This window comes from Bombina bombina, chromosome 6 (assembly GCF_027579735.1).
Source record: "Bombina bombina isolate aBomBom1 chromosome 6, aBomBom1.pri, whole genome shotgun sequence".
Classification (NCBI taxonomy): domain Eukaryota; kingdom Metazoa; phylum Chordata; class Amphibia; order Anura; family Bombinatoridae; genus Bombina; species Bombina bombina.
This window is the reverse complement of record NC_069504.1, coordinates 914282033-914299126: the sequence shown is the minus strand read 5'-3', so window position 1 is coordinate 914299126 and position 17094 is coordinate 914282033. Positions and strand designations below refer to the sequence as shown.

The following is a 17094-nucleotide window of genomic DNA, read 5'->3' as shown; positions in this document are numbered from 1 at the left end:
TTCTGGAATGACCAGATAATCACAATCATCCAAATTGGATAACACCTCCTTAAGCAGAGCGCGGAGATGTTCCAACTTAAATTTAAAAGTAATCACATCAGGTTCAGCTTGTTGAGAAATTTTTCCTGAATCTGAAATTTCTCCCTCAGACAAAACCTCCCTGGCCCCCTCAGACTGGTGTAGGGGCCCTTCAGAAACAATATCATCAGCGTCCTCATGCTCTTCAGTATTTTCTAAAACAGAGCAGTCGCGCTTTCGCTGATAAGTGGGCATATTGGCTAAAATGTTTTTGATAGAATTATCCATTACAGCCGTTAATTGTTGCATAGTAAGGAGTATTGGCGCGCTAGATGTACTAGGGGCCTCCTGTATGGGCAAAACTGGTGTAGACGAAGGAGGGGATGATGCAGTACCATGCTTACTCCCCTCACTTGAGGAATCATCTTGGGCATCATTTTTACTAAATTTATTATGACATAAATCACATCTATTTAAATGAGAAGGAACCTTGGCTTCCCCACAGTCAGAACACAATCTATCTGGTAGTTCAGACATGTTAAACAGGCATAAACTTGATAACAAAGCACAAAAAACGTTTTAAAATAAAACCGTTACTGTCACTTTAAATTTTAAACTGAACACACTTTATTACTGCAATTGCGAAAAAGTATGAAGGAATTGTTCAAAATTCACCAAAATTTCACCACAGTGTCTTAAAGCCTTAAAAGTATTGCACACCAAATTTGGAAGCTTTAACCCTTAAAATAACGGAACCGGAGCCGTTTTTATATTTAACCCCTTTACAGTCCCTGGAATCTGCTTTGCTGAGACCCAACCAAGCCCAAAGGGGAATACGATACCAAATAATGCCTTCAGAAAGACTTTTCTATGTATCAGAGCTCCACACACATGCAGCTGCATGTCATGCTGTTCTCAAAAACAAGTGCGCCATACCGGCGCGAAAATGAGGCTCTGACTATGATTAGGGAAAGCCCCAATAGAATAAAGTGTCTAAAACAGTGCCTGCCGATATTATTTTACAAAAAATACCCAGATTAAATGATTCCTCAAGGCTAAATATGTGTAAATATGATCGATTTAGCCCAGAAAATGTCTACAGTCTTAATAAGCCCTTGTGAAGCCCTTATTTACTGTGTGAATAAAAATGGCTTACCGGATCCCATAGGGAAAATGACAGCTTCCAGCATTACATCGTCTTGTTAGAATGTGTCATACCTCAAGCAGCAAAAGACTGCTCACTGTTCCCCCAACTGAAGTTAATTCCTCTCAACAGTCCTGTGTGGAACAGCCATGGATTTTAGTAACGGTTGCTAAAATCATTTTCCTCATACAAACAGAAATCTTCATCTCTTTTCTGTTTCAGAGTAAATAGTACATACCAGCACTATTTTAAAATAACAAACTCTTGATTGAATAATAAAAACTACAGTTAAACACTAAAAAACTCTAAGCCATCTCCGTGGAGATGTTGCCTGTACAACGGCAAAGAGAATGACTGGGGTAGGCGGAGCCTAGGAGGGATCATGTGACCAGCTTTGCTGGGCTCTTTGCCATTTCCTGTTGGGGAAGAGAATATCCCACAAGTAAGGATGACGCCGTGGACCGGACACACCTATGTTGGAGAAAAAGGAATTGGCCAACTTAAGGGCCTTGATCCTGTCCTGGATCTCTTCAAGGGGAGTGTCGGTCTGAATAGAATCAGACAACGCATCAAACCAGTACGCCGCCGCACTAGTGACGGTAGCAATACACACCGCCGGTTGCCATTGTAAACCCTGGTGTACATACATCTTTTTGAGCAACCCCTCCAACTTCCTATCCATAGGATCCTTAAAGGAACAACTATCCTCTATGGGAATAGTGGTTCTCTTAGCCAAAGTGGAAATTGCCCCTTCCACCTTGGGAACCGTCTGCCAAGACTCCTTGATCGAGTCAGCAATAGGAAACTTCTTAAAAATAGGGGATGGAGAAAAAGGGATATGAGGCCTCTCCCATTCCCTAGCAATAATCTCTATAGCCCGATCTGGTACAGGAAAAACCTCCACCATGGAAGGTACATCAAAATACCTGTTTAGTTTACTAGATTTCTTAGGGTTGACTATGACAGTAGTGTTGGAGTCGTCCAAGGTAGCCAAAATCTCCTTAACCCTTTGGTGACAGGGTTAAAGTGTCTACATCGGAACACCTGTTCCGATGTAGACAAATTGAAACTACACGATCGCGAGATTTCAATTATTGGATCGCATCTGGGGGCGTCCCTACAACCCTAGGAACGCCCTCCAGACCGCGATCAAGTCCTTGAAGCACAGAAGGCTTCAGGACAGCCGTTTGTTATGACGTTCTATTCCGTCATAACGGCTTTAAAGCCCAGTATAAATATGACGGAATAGAACGGCATTAAAAGGTTAATTAACAAAACGGAGGAGTTCCAGCTTAAATCTAAAGGATACCACTTCAGCATCAGCAGAAGGAATTACACCGTCAGATTTCCCCCTCAGATGCCACCGAAGTATCCTTCTCAGATTTCTAGGAAGGAACACTCGGAATAGCTACTACTGTGTCAGAAACCTTACTCACTGAATCCATAGATTTCCTCTTGCACTTTCCCTGCAACGTGGGAAAGGCAGACAATGCATCGTATACCGCAGAAGACATGAGGGTAGCGATATCTTACAACCTAACTCCAGGCGGAGCTTGAGAGGAAGTGCAGGGCACTGCATGTGTGGACGACAAAATTTGGGACACTTGAGGAAAAAGCTGCGGTATATCTTGAACATTGTCAGAAGACCCCTGCATCTGCCGACAATGTTGGCTCAGAAAAAAAAAAGTCTATCCCTGTAATTTAAAGTTCTCTCAATTCATGAGGAACAGAACACACCACACATTGAGTGGTTCCACGTTGGCATCAAAACAAACAAGTAACATTATTCAGGGCCTCTTGGTCCATCTTTACTCTAAATTTTATTTCTAATTTGTTCAATTCTTTTTAATTTGAAATTAACACACAAAAACCGTTACTGTCCCTTTAAATTATAAAAAAAGGTAACTGCTTTATTTTTTATTAAGTAAAGTCGCAGGGAGTAAGTGAAAACACCACACATTGAGCCTATATCTCCTTGTCCCCAGTGCCTGCAAATACTGCCCTTTTTAACATCATCCCCTAACTCCAGAGGAGAATGTCTCATGTCCCATCCAAATGAATATTAAAGTGCCATATTTTTCCTAAACAGTCTCTGAAAAATAAAATCAGCACTTAACTCCATGCAGCAAGGCAGATCACTAGGTTTGAGAGGCATGTTCCCTCACATGGACCTGTGGGAAAAAATAAAGACTGAGTAATCTTACTGAGGCTTTTAAGTTAGGGCAGCAATAACTACTTTGGAGGCGCAGTGAGGATTGTACCCCACCAGTTCCCAATTGCTGAAAAAAATAAAAATCTTGATTAATGAATCTTCTTCCAGGCACCTAAACTTTACCACCTCCTTGCTCTTAATGTAGGCAAAGATAATGACTGGGGTACGAGGGAAGGGAGGCGATATGTAACAGCTTTGCAGTGATGCTCTTTGCTGCCTCCTGCTGGACAGGAGTGATATACCCAATAGTAATTAGAGATGATCCGTGGACTCACTGTATCATTAGAAATAAATGAATTACATATCTAAGCTGCCTGGAGCAGCCAACTCCACCCCCACCCCTCTTATCAGTGTTTAGACACAGGCATTGTATTTCAACTGAGTTCACAGCTTCTAGGCATGCTCCAGCAGATAATCCCTATGTATTTTTGCATTCTACCAAACAATAGATATAGATACAGCCATAGAAGGAAATGTGTGGGGGTGTTATAGCTTTACTATTCGGAAACTAAAAAGAAAAAGTGTTAATTGTGAGGCACTACAGTATAAGTTTGCAGGTAAAATAATTAAAGTACATATTATATTTTGTCTCTATCCCAACTTGTTTTATGTCCCTTTAATTGGACTCAGCATTTTTCTGTCATGAATCTCAACATACAATTTTCAAATATACTTTTATCAAATTTTCTTAATTCTCTTAGCATTCTTTGTTGCAGAGCAATGCTCTACTGGGAGCTAGGTGAACACATTGGGTAAGCAAAAGAAATCCAGCTAGCTCACAGTAGTACATTGTACATGAGCCTACCTATGTATGCTTTACAACAATGGAAACCAAGAGAACAAAGCAAATTAGATTGGAGTAAATTGGATAGTTGTTTTACATAGCATGTTCTATCTGAATCATTAAAGTTTAAATTTTGAAGTTATTGTCCCTGTAATGCCATTGCTCCCCTGGAAATCTATTTACACAGAATCAACTCTTACTAAGTTTCACAAAGCTCAATGAATAGTTTTTTTTTGTTTTTGGAGTAAAATTGATCTCCACGAGGACCTAAGTGTGAGGAGCGAGGGGCAAGCATTAAAAATGAAATATGTTATTGTTTTAGTTAAATAAAGCTACTTAATTATTATTAAGGTAATGGTTATTTTTCTCCTTCCGATAAAGTACAGCTGAATAGTTTATGAAATATGCACCTATTAAACTGGAGATAGTTCACCTCCCAATAATTTCAATATATCTATTGATTTTTAAATGGTATATAAAAATCAGTAAGATTCTGATATAACTGGAAAAACAATCTGAAAAGGAAACCATGATTTAAATTGAATTAAATAGACTTACTGCTAATGATTTAAATCGATTTGAATAAAAATCAAATCCACCCTGTTTATCAGAATTATAGGGATCACATCACCCATTTTGAAATAAGGCCCTACTATACCCTTAAAAGGCTGCCCTAACATGTAACTATTTATTATTAGTCATTCATAAGTATGCGGCAATATTAAAGAATGGATAACCTATATCATGCTATTAAAATACTTTTAAAGACACAAAATCCTATGGATGCCACGTACCTTAAAAATGCAGGTTTACAAAAGTTTAAAAACGCATGTATATTTAACCTCAGCTTCCTTATATTTGCAAATTACCATGGGAACTCACCTTTTTGTATGCCATTTCAAAAAGCTTTAGTGAAGCTTGCTGAAGAGACGAGGCAGCTTGCCTGATTGTTTCTCCTGTCTCTGTGTCTTTCCGAGCCAAGAGATCTCTCATTTTGCTAATTTCTTCCTTAAGCTTATTGCACTGTAGTCAGAAAAAAAAAAATACTGTAAGCTCTTTGACTCTGCTCAACCTTTTATATTTAAGAAAGATATGACTGATGCATTATTTTCCTTAAGGCTCCTTAGTTTAGGAAATTAGTTATGTACAAATGCGCATAAATATCTTACAAACCTCATCAGCTGGCAGTTGGTCCTTAAATTCTTCCATTTTGGATTCAGTGTCATGAATTATTCCTTCAGCATTATTTACAGCTTCAACACTTTCCTTTTATATAAAGAAAAAAATAAAGAAAAAAATAAAAACTAAATATATGCAGTTATGAGGTATAAGCAGGAACGTTTGCTCTAAATTAGCTTTGGTTAACAAAAAAAAAAAAAAGAAAGTGATAGGCTTTGCTACTTAGCATAATGCTGATTATTACGGATAAGAAATTTAAACCATCTAGTAATAAAATGAAATACGGTTATCAATGTATTAAATGAAACAAGTCAATTTTGCATCTATCAAATACGAATCGGACGCTGCTACTGTACCTAGTCAAGTAAAATACACAAAAGCACTTATGACTAACCTTTCTTCTTCTGTCTTCCTCTGCATACTTCTCTGCATTCTTTACCATGTTCTCAATGTCATCTTTGCTGAGTCCACCAGAGGATTGTATGACAACTAAAACAAAGTTCAATAACAATACAGATATGAATAATTTAATTTCTACTTTTAACTAAGTTGTTTGCATGTCACCATTTATTTATTTTTAAATAATGAGAGTTAAAGGGCCACTAAACCCAAAATCTTTCTTTCATGATTCAGATAGAGAAAAGAAATTTAAACAACATTACAATTTACTTCCATTATTTATTTTGCTTCAATTTTTAAATATCCTTAGTTGAAGAAAAAGCAATTCACATGGTGAGCCAATCACATGATGCTTCTATGTGCAGCAACCAATCAGCAGCTAGTGAGCATATCTAGATATGCTTTTCATCAAAGAATATCAAGAGAATAAAACAAATTAGATAATATAAGTAAATTAGAAAGATGTTTAAAATTGCATTCTCTTTCTAAATCATAAAAGAAAAAATGTGGGTGGCATGTCCCTTTAATTTATGGTTTTATTTAACTTCTAAATTGCACATATCCAGCTTACAGAAACAAAAGGCATGTTTTATACAATAAAAAACAAACAAAAAAATAAAAAATTTATGCTTACCTGATAAATTTGTTTCTTTTTAGACATGAGTCCACAGATTTCATCCTTACTTGTGGGATATTCACCTCCTGGTCAGCAGGAGGAGGCAAAGAGCACCACAGCAGAGCTGCTATATATAGCTCCTCCCTTCCCTCCCACTCCAGTCAGTCGACCAAAGTTAGGAAGAGAAAGGAAAAGCCAAGGTGCAGAGGTGTCTGAAGTTTACAAAAATTATTAACCTGTCTCAGAACAGGGCGGGCCATGGACTCATCGTGTCTAAAAAGAAACAAATTTATCAGGTAAGCATAAATTTTCTTTTTAAAGACACGATGAGTCCACGGATTTCATCCTTACTTGTGGGATACAATACCAAAGCTAGAGTAAACGGATGATAAGGGAGGGACAAGACAAGAACCTAAACGGAAGACACCACTGCTTGAAGAACCCTTCTCCCAAAAGCAGCCTCAGCCGAGGCAAAAGCATCAAAATTTGCAAAATGTGTGAAGAGAAGACCAAGTTGCAGCCTTGCAAATCTGTTCCACAGAAGCTTCATTTTTGAACGCTCATGAGGAAGCAACATCCCTCAAGGCTGTCTAGCAGTCTCATATGCAAAACATATAATACTCTTCAGCCAAAAAGAAAGAAGTAGCCGTAGCTTTCTGTCCTTTGCGTTTTCCTGAGAAAACCACAAACAAAGAAGAAGACTGACGAAAATCCTTAGTCGCATGCAGGAAAAACTTTAAAACACGGACCACGTCCAAATTGTGCAGAAACCTCTCCTTCTGATAAGGTTTAGGACACAAGGAAGGAACAACAATCTCCTGAATAATGTTCCAATCAGAAACACTTAGGAAGAAATACTAATGTGGTACGCAAAACTTAATATCTAAGGAATGCATAGGCTCAACCAGAGCCACTTAATAAACAGAGAACTAAATTTAAACTCCATGGAGGAGTAACTGGTTTGAACACAGGCCTGATCCTCAAGCGTTCAATCTCCAAGCAGACAGCATCAGAAAAAAACTAGATTTGGGATAAAGGACCCCTGAATCAGAAAGTTCTTCCGCAACTGAAGTCCCCAAGGTGGAAAAGATGTCATCTCCACCACATCTACATACCAAGGCCTGCGAGCCCAGGCCTGTGCTATGAAACTTACTGAGGCCGATTTCTGTTTGATTCGAGTAATTACTCGAGGAAGAAGCAAACAGAGGACAACAGGTATGCTAGATTGAAGGTCCAAGGGGCCGCCAGAGAATCTATCATTTCTCAGACTGGAAACACTTCCGGATGGAGATTCTCACTCCCCCGGATGAAAGGTCTGTCTGCTCAGAAGTCCGCCTCCCAGATATCCACCCCTGAGATGTGGATCGCCGACAGGCAGCAAGAAAGGGCCTCCACCCACTGAAAATGTTTTGGGTACCTCTGTCAATGCCAAGGAACTTCTCGCTCCTCCCTGATGATTGGAGCAAACCACTGAATAATGTTGTCCGACTGAAACCTGATAAACCGGGCTGAAACTAACTGAAGCCAGGCCAGAAGAGCATTGGAAATCGCTCTCAGTTCCAGGATGTTTATAGGAAGAACAGACTCAGACCGAGTCCAAACTCCGAGTCATTAGGTAGCCCCAGACTGTGCCCCACCCCAGAGGGCTGGCGTCTGTAGTCATAATCACTTAGAACGGTCTGCGGAAGCAGGTTCCCAGAGGAGAGAAGATCCAGAGACCACCAAGTGAGTCCCTCGTCTCCTGCTCCAGTCTTCATAATCTCCGTTCCATTGTCTGAGTATGCATAGCTGCAGAGGTCCGAGATAGAACCGAACAAACGTGGATGATGTCCATGCACTGGGCCACTGACAGCCGAGGAACGGGCCGAAGGGTTAGACAATTATGTATAATCCTTGATTTCCTGACTTCTGTCAAAAAAAAAAAAAAAAACCTCACATAGATATGGAATCTAATGTGGTTCCCAAGAAGTCACTCCTGTATTTGGAACTAAGGAACTCTTAATCAAATTTACCTTCCACCTGTGAGTTCTTAGGAAGGTTTTTTTTTTTTTTTTTTTTTTTTTTTTTTAAATATAACCTGCCTGGACTATAATATCATCCAGATAAGGTGAGAAGAGACCCCAAAACCTTAGTGAAGATTCCAGTAGCCGTGGCCAGACCGAAAGGAAGAGCCACGAATTGGAAGTGCTTGTCTAGAAAGGCAAACCTTAAGAACATAAGATGATCCCAGTGGATAGGAACCTGTAGATATGCGTCCTTTAAATCCACTGTCGTCATAAATTGACCCTCCTGGATCAATGGAAGAATGGTACAAAGACTTGAAAAATTTGTCTAGACTCTTAAGGTCTAAAATTGGGTTCTAAATATAGCCACGGGGAGCAAGGGACAGACTGAACAGATAAAGTTTAAACAGCCACTCAGTCTGATTGTTTACAGCTGTGTACTAGATGTCCCGTAAAGGATCTTGCACAGATTCTATGTCATACCTGCACATTTCTTCCTATTTTAAAAGACAATCTCACTGTTTAACAGTAAAAAGGAAATTTATGCTTACCTGATAAATTTATTTCTTTTACGATATGACGAGTCCACGGAATGTCATCCTTACTTATGGGATATCGCCTCCTGGTCAGCAGGAGGAGGCAAAGAGCACCACAGCAGAGCTGTATATATAGCTCCTCCCTTCCCTCCCACTCCAGTCATTCGACCGAAGTTAGGAAGAGAAAGGAAAAGCCAAGGTGCAGAGGTGACTGAAGTTTAACAAAAATAAAGACCTGTCTTATAAAACGACATGGTGGGCAGTGGACTCGTCATATCGTAAAAGAAATACATTTATCAGGTAAGCATAAATTTCCTTTTCTTTTACAAGATATGAGTCCACAGATTTCATCCTTACTTATGGGATACGAAACCAAAGCTATAGGACACGGATGAAAGGGAGGGACAAGACAGGAACCTAAACGGAAGGCACCACTGCTTGAAGAACCTTTCTCCCAAAAACAGCCTCAGACGAGGCAAAAGTATCAAATTTGGAAAATTTGGAAAAAGTGTGAAGAGAAGACCAAGTTGCAGCCTTGCAAATCTGTTCAACAGAAGCATCATTTTTAAATGCCCATGAGGAAGCCACAGCCCTAGTGGAATGAGCCGTAATTCTTTCAGGAGGCTGCTGTCCAGCAGTCTCATATGCAAAACGGATGATACTCCTCAGCCAAAAAGAAAGAGGTAGCCGTAGCTTTCTGGCCCCTACATTTCCCAGAAAAAACAACAAATAATGAAGATGATTGACAAAATTCTTTTGTAGCCTGAAAATAAAACTTCAGGGCACGGACCACGTCCAAGTTATGCAACAGACGCTCCTTCTTAGAAGAAGGATTAGGACACAAAGAAGGAACAACAATTTCCCGATTAATTTTCTTATTAGAAACAACCTTAGGAAGGAAACCAGGTTTGGTACGTAACACCACCTTATCAGAATGGAAATAAGATAAGGAGAATCACATTTTAATGCTGTAAGTTCAGAAACTCTGCGAGCAGAAGAAATAGCAACCAAAAATAGAACTTTCCAAGATAACAACTTAATATCTATGGAATGCATAGGTTCAAACAGAACATTAAGAACTAAATTCAAACTCCAAGGAGGAGCAATAGATCTAAACACAGGCCTGGTTCTAGTCAGAGCCTGACAAAACGATTGAACATCTGGGACATCTGCCAGATATTTGTGTAGCAAAATAGACAAAAGCAGAAATCTGTCCCTTTAAGGAACTTGCTGACAACCCTTTCTCTAATCCTTCTTGGAGAAAAGATAAAATCCTGGGAATCCTAACCCTACTCCATGAGTAGCCCTTGGATTTGCACCAATAAAGATACTTACGCAATATCTTATGGTAAATCTTTATAGTAACAGGCTTACGTGCCTGAATCAAGGTATCAATGACCGAATCAGAGAACCCTTGCTTAGATAAAATCAAACGTTCAATCTCCAAGCAGTCAGCTGTAGAGAAACTAGATTTGGATGGTGGAAGGGTCCCTTAAGGAGAAGGTCCTGCCTGAATGGAAGCTTCCACGGTGGCAGAGAGGACATGTTCACCAGATCGGCATACCAAGTCCTGCGATACCACGCAGGAGCGATGAGAATCATCAAAGCCCTCTCCTGTTTGATCCGAGCAATCACCTGGGGAAGGAGAGCAAACGGTGGAAACAAATAAGCTAGGTTGAACGACCAAGGCACTGCCAAGGCATCTATCAGTTCGGCCTGAGGATCCCTGGATCTGGATCCGTATCTCGGGAGCTTGGCATTCAGACGAGATGGCATAAGATCCAGCTCGGGTCTGCCCCATCTGAGAATCAGGGTGGCAAAGACCTCCGGATGAAGTTCCCATTCCCCCGGATGAAACGTCTTTCTGCTCAAAAAATCAGCTTCCCAGTTGTCCACTCCTGGAATGTAGATTGCTGACAGATAAGAGTGAGCCTCCGCCCACCGAATTATCTTGGATACTTCTGTCATCGCTAAGGAACTCCTTGTTCCTCCCTGATGATTGATGTAAGCCACAGTCATGATGTTGTCCGACTGAAAACAGATGAATTTGGCCGAAGCCAACTGAGGCCAAGCCTGAAGCGCATTGAATATTGCTCTCAACTCCAGAATATTGATTGGAAGCAGAGACATAGACCGAGACTACACAGCCTGAGCCCTCAAAGAATTCCAGACTGCGCCCCATCCTAGTAGACTGGCGTCCGTCGTCACAATCACCCATGCGGGTCTGCGGAAGCACGTCCCTTGGGACAGATGATCCGGCGACAACCACCAAATTAGAGTGAGTCCCTCGTCTCGTGATCTAGATCTATTTGAGGAGACAAGTTTGCATAATCTCCATTCCACTGTCTGAGCATTCTCAGTGTTAGAGGTCTGAGATGAAAACGAGCAAAAGGAACGATGTCCATTGCCGCTACCATAAATCCAATTACCTCCATGCACTGAGCCACTGATGGCCGAGGATTGGACTGAAGGGATCGGCATGTATTCAGAATCTTCAACTTTCTGACTTCCATCAAAAATATTTTCATGGATACCGAGTCTAATGGAGTTCCCAGGAAAGGAACCCTTGTCTGTGGAATTAGTGAACTCTTTTCTAGATTCACCTTCCACCCGTGAGTCCTTAGAAAGGATAGAACAATGTCGGTATGAGACCTTGTCAGTTGATAAGATGCCTGGATCAAAATATCGTCCAGATAAGGCGCCACTGCAATGCCCCGCGGTCTAAGTACCGCCAGCAGAGACCCTAGAACCTTTGTGAAGATCCTGGGCGCCGTGGCCAACCCGAAAGGAAGGGCCACAAACTGAAAATGTTTGTCCAGAAAGGCAAACCTCAGGAACTGGTGATCTTTGTGGATAGGGATATGAAGATATGCATCCTTTAAGTCTACGGTAGTCATATATTGACCCTCCTGGATCAATGGAAGAATTATCCAAATAGTCTCCATCTTGAAGGATGGAACTCTGAGAAACTTGTTTAGACTCTTGAGGTCTAAAATGGGTCGGAACGTTCCCTCTTTTTTGGGAATCACAAACAGATTTGAGTAAAGCCCTTGCCCCTGTAGGGGGAACGGGACAAATTACTCCCATAGTGGAGAGGTCTTTCACACAATGTAAGAATGCCTCTTTATCTGGTCTACAGACAATCGTGAAAGAAGAAACCTTCCCCTTGGGAAGGAATTTTTGAACTCCAGCTGATACCCTTGAGACACAATTTCCAGTGTCCATGGATCCTGAACTTCTCTAATCCAAGCCTGGAGAAAGTCTGCCCCCTACTAGATCCGGTCCTGGATCGGGGGCCGTCCCTTCATGTTGTCTTGGGAGCAGCAGCGGGCTTCTTGGGTTGTTTACCCTTGTTCCAAGCCTGGCTGGGTCTCCAGATGGCTTTGGCTTGAGAAAAGTTCCCCCCGTTTAGCTGCAGAGGAAATGGAACTCCTTTGAAATTGTGTAAGGAACGAAAATTACTCTGCCGTCCCCTTTGCTTAGAAGATTTGTCTTGAGGGAGATGACCCTTACCTTCCGTAATATCAGAAATGATTTCCTTCAAATCAGGCCCAAATAGGGTCTTACCCTTGAAAGGAATAGCTAAAAGCTTTGATTTAGAAGACACATCCGCAGACCAAGATTTTAGCCATAAGGCTCTGCGCACTAAGATGGAAAATCCTGAATTCTTAGCCGCCAATTTGGCGATCTGAAAGGCTGCATCCGTAATAAAAGAATTAGCCAGCTTAAGGGCCTTAATTCTATCCATTATTTCTTCTAAAGGAGTCTCAGTCTTAAGGGACTCTTCTATAGCGTCAAACCAAAAGGCAGCCGCAGTTGTGACTGTTAAAATGCAGGCCGTCGGTTGTAATAGAAAACCTTGATGAATACATAGCTTTTTTAGAAGACCCTCCAACTTTTTATCCATAGGGTCTTTGAAAGCACAACTGTCCACAATAGGGATAGTCGTACGCTTAGCCAGGGTAGAGATAGCTCCCTCCACCTTTGGAACCGTTTGCCAAGAGTCCCGAACGGCGTCAGCTATAGGGTACATCTTCTTAAAAATAGGGGAAGCGGAGAACGGGATACCCGGTCTTTCCCATTCCGGTGTAACAATTTCCGAAATTCTCTAAGGAACCGGAAAAACATCGGAATAAGAAGGGACCTCTAAGTATTTGTCAATTTTACTTAATTTCTCTGGCGGGACCACAATAGTCAGTCGTCCAGAGTCATCAAAACCTCTTGCAGCAAGTTTAAATCTGAAGGACATGACTTCCGACTGTCAGGGGTAATGCACTACCTGAGTCAGACAGTTCCCCCTCAGACAGGGCCTCCCTACTCCCCAATTCAGAGCCGTGGGAAGGAATATCAGAGATAGCCATTAAAGCATCAGAAGTCGCTCCGTCCTACTGCATTTGCCTTGTAAAACCGGCAACTTAGATAAAACTTCTGTAAGAGTGGATGACATAACTGCAGCCATATCCTGCAGAGTGAATGAAGTGGACGCAGTTGAAGAACATGGCGTCGCTTGAGTGGGCGTTAAAGGCTGTGACGCTTGGGGAGAAAGTTGCGGCATACCCCGAGTCTCATCAGTCTGAGAAACATCCTCAGATATATCCTTGTTAAAGAAAATCTGCTCTCTATATTGCAATGCCCTCTCAGTGCATGAGGGACAAAATGTAAGTGCGGGTTCCACATTGGCATTTAAACACATGGAACAAGTACTGGCATTAAGATCATCCATAGTGAAAACAAAAAATGGTATTCAGATCTGTAACACACCTTTTGCAAAACTGTTGCAAAACAAAAACTGTGCCTTTAATGATAAAAATAAAAAATCTGTGGACTCGTCATATCTTGTAAAAGAAAACATGCTAGTGCCTGCTTCCTTACTGCCATCATGTCCCCTAATATCACTAGGGAAATCTGAGTTAACTGAGGTGAAAAGAAAAATTAACAAACGTGCCCAAACTTTTTCTGAGATCCTCTCCCCAGAAATAAAGTGAGCACTTACCTCATTTTCTGCCTGGCAGCAAAGCAGTCCTCAGGTTTAAGAGGTCCTCTCCCTCCCATGGACCTAGAAACAAACGAAATTCCTGAGTAAAAATCCCTCAGGTTTTCTTGGAAAAGGCAGCATCAGAATATGGGAGGCGCAGTGAGAATGATGTCCCACAAGTTCCCATTGCTTTAAAGCCACCAAAAGCTCTACTGTAGAGACTGATATGGACTACTGCTACACCCTAGAACAAAGCAGCACTCTGGCACTACTTTTAAAATAATAAACTCTTGATTGAAGAATCTAATCTAACACCTCTTCCTATCACTAACGTAGGCAAAGAGAATGACTGGAGTGGGAGGGAAGGGAGGAGCTATATATAGCAGCTCTGCTGTGGTGCTCTTTGCCGCCTCCTGCTGACCAGGAGGTGAATATCCCACAAGGATGAAATCCGTGGACTCATTGTGTCTTTAAAAAGAAATAGTATTATTTTGAAATGTACAACTATATAGGACAAAAAGCATATGTTCTGATTATATATACAAACCAGATGGATAGATACAATCTAAGTTATAAACACTGGTAGCAATTGGAACAGCTTGTGTACCAGCATTTTAAAACACCATGAACAAACATACAAAGATTAAACTTACTTTGTTGTTCACGACCTGTTCCTTTGTCTTTGGCAGATACATGAACAATTCCATTGGCATCAATATCAAAAGTGACCTCAATTTGTGGTACTCCCCGAGGTGCTGGTGGAATTCCGACCTAAAAAAATAATAATAAATAAATATACAACTCAACTTTTACACTTTTTTCTTCCTTAAAAGAACAGGAAACCCCAAAAATGTATTAAATGATTCAGATAGAGCATACAATTTTAAACAACTTTCCAATTTACTTCTATTATCAAAATGTGCTTTATTATCTGGTTATACTTTGCTGAAAGAACAGCATTGCATTACTGGCAGCTAGCTAGCCAATCTCAAGAGTCAAATGCGTGCAGGCACCAATCAGCAACTTGCTCCCACTAGTATAGGATGTGTGTGTATTCTTTTTAAACAGGACGTACCAAGAGATCAAAGCACATTTGAAAATAGAAGTGAATTTAAAAAAAAGTGTCTTAAAATGACATGATCTATCTGAATCCTGCAAGTTTAATTTTGACTTTCCTATCCCTTTAACACTCCCAGTCTACTTCAAGCATCTGAATGCACAAAGTTAACATCACATGTTCAAATCATAATGCCATTAATTTTCTTAACTTTACTATATACATTAATTTATTTGTGAATTTATAGGACAGTTATGTGTAAGCAACATCTAAAATGTACTAAACAGAAACCAAAATACTCAACGCTAACACTCTGTGCACCATTATTTGAAATTTCAAGAAGTTGTGCACTTTGGCAGTTAGAAAAAAAATAAATAAAAAAAATCACCATATCAAAGAAATCAAGGAGGTATGTATGAGAAACAAATATAATATGCATGTAGCAGCTAGCGGATCAATAATATTTGTAAGGTTTATATCGGAATCAAGTACTCACCAATGTAAACTGGCCAAGTATCTTATTGTCAGCAGCCATTTCTCTCTCTCCTTGGCAAACTTTTATCTCTACTTGAGTCTGTCCATCTGCAGCAGTAGAGAAAACCTAACAGAAAAAGAGACACACACACTTGTAAATATTGATCATAATTTGTTACAGTTCCTTCTTTAATTGCACCAACAATCTGCACAAGCCTGGACTGACCTACACAGCTGTAAAATGAACTACACACTTTGTTAATATTCTTATATCAAGGTCTCAAAAATCTCACCAGCCTGGGAAAGAAGGCTCTTAGAATTTTGGTCTGGCTCTAAATACATTTATGCAGAGATGAAACAGTCTAAAATAAAATGCTTACCTGGCTTTTCTTTGTTGGAATAGTTGTGTTTCTGCCAATAAGCTTAGTGAAGACTCCACCAAGTGTTTCAATGCCAAGAGACAGTGGAGTGACATCCAATAACAGCACATCTGTGACATCTCCTGCTAACACACCACCTTGTATAGCAGCTCCAATGGCAACAGCTTCATCTGGATTAACCGCTTTGCTTGGCGCACGACCAAACAGATCCTGCACAGTTTGCTGGACCTGCAAGAACAAAAAGATACAAAATTGTGACTGAAAACTAGTTCACTAAAGAAATGTAGAAATCCAGGATCTATATTGATAGTTTTCTTTTTTTTTTTTAACAAATCTTTTCCCCCCATTACAAAACAATATACCTTTGGCATTCTGGTCATTCCACCAACAAGTAGAACTTCACCAATGTCACTCTTGCTGACTTCCGCATCTTGCATAGCTTTCTGACTTGGTGAAATAGTTCTTTTAATTAGATCAGCAACAATTCCTTCAAACTGAGAACGTGTTAGTTTGATATTCAAGTGCTTCGGTCCAGAGGCATCCATGGTAAGGTATGGCAGATTAATATCAGTCTACAATAATATAATTGGAAAAATCAGTTAACAAAAATAATTGCTACAATAAAAACCAATAGAAAATATATAAAACACTTTATAAAATATCAACTTAACAGGTTATGGTTACAGTCTTTATTAAATGATTTAATGGAATTTGAAAACAACTGCACACAACGCTGAAACTCCAATATCTTTTTAGAGCATGAATCAAGTTTGACACCATGCCCTTAAAGGAATAGTCTAGTCAAAATTAAACTTTCATGATTCAAGCAACTTTCTAATTTACTACCATTATGATTTTTTTTATTTGTTCTCTTGGTATCTTTATTTGAAAAAGCTTAGTAGCTGGCCCATTTTTGGTTTAGCACCTGGGTAGCGCTTGCTAATTGGTGGCTAAATTTAGACACCAATCAGCAAGCACTACTCAGGGTGCTGAACCAAAAATGGGCCGGCTCCTAAGCTTAAATTCTTGCTTTTTCAAATAAAGATACAAAGAGAACAAAAATTGATAATAGGAGTAAATTAGAAAGTTGCATGCTCTATCTGAATCATGAAAGTTTTATTTTGACTAGACTATCCCTTTATTAATCTTTTTTGCAGGGCAGGTGATTTGAAACACCATGTATTGGTACATGGTAGGTACATTTTTTTTTTATTTTTTTTTACCAATACTGCACCTTGCATCACTTTTCTCAATGTCATCAAATCACTTCACTTACACCACAGTGTACAAGTCCCTGCAACAATGGACACCTTAAGA

At 40.1% G+C, this 17094-nt stretch overlaps 1 protein-coding gene across 1 annotated transcript in view; it reads right to left on the bottom strand.

The window, feature by feature from the left end:
* The window catches only part of HSPA9 (heat shock protein family A (Hsp70) member 9), a 79851-nt gene that overhangs the window by 22292 nt on the left and 40465 nt on the right, over window positions 1–17094 (bottom strand). The window contains exons 10-16 of the mRNA XM_053718553.1: window positions 16140–16349; window positions 15778–16005; window positions 15420–15524; window positions 14520–14637; window positions 5732–5826; window positions 5332–5424; window positions 5041–5181 (exon numbers count right to left, since the gene is read on the bottom strand). Of these exons, the coding sequence (XP_053574528.1) occupies window positions 5041–5181; window positions 5332–5424; window positions 5732–5826; window positions 14520–14637; window positions 15420–15524; window positions 15778–16005; window positions 16140–16349 (990 nt within the window). The remainder of the gene's footprint in view (window positions 1–5040; window positions 5182–5331; window positions 5425–5731; window positions 5827–14519; window positions 14638–15419; window positions 15525–15777; window positions 16006–16139; window positions 16350–17094) is intronic.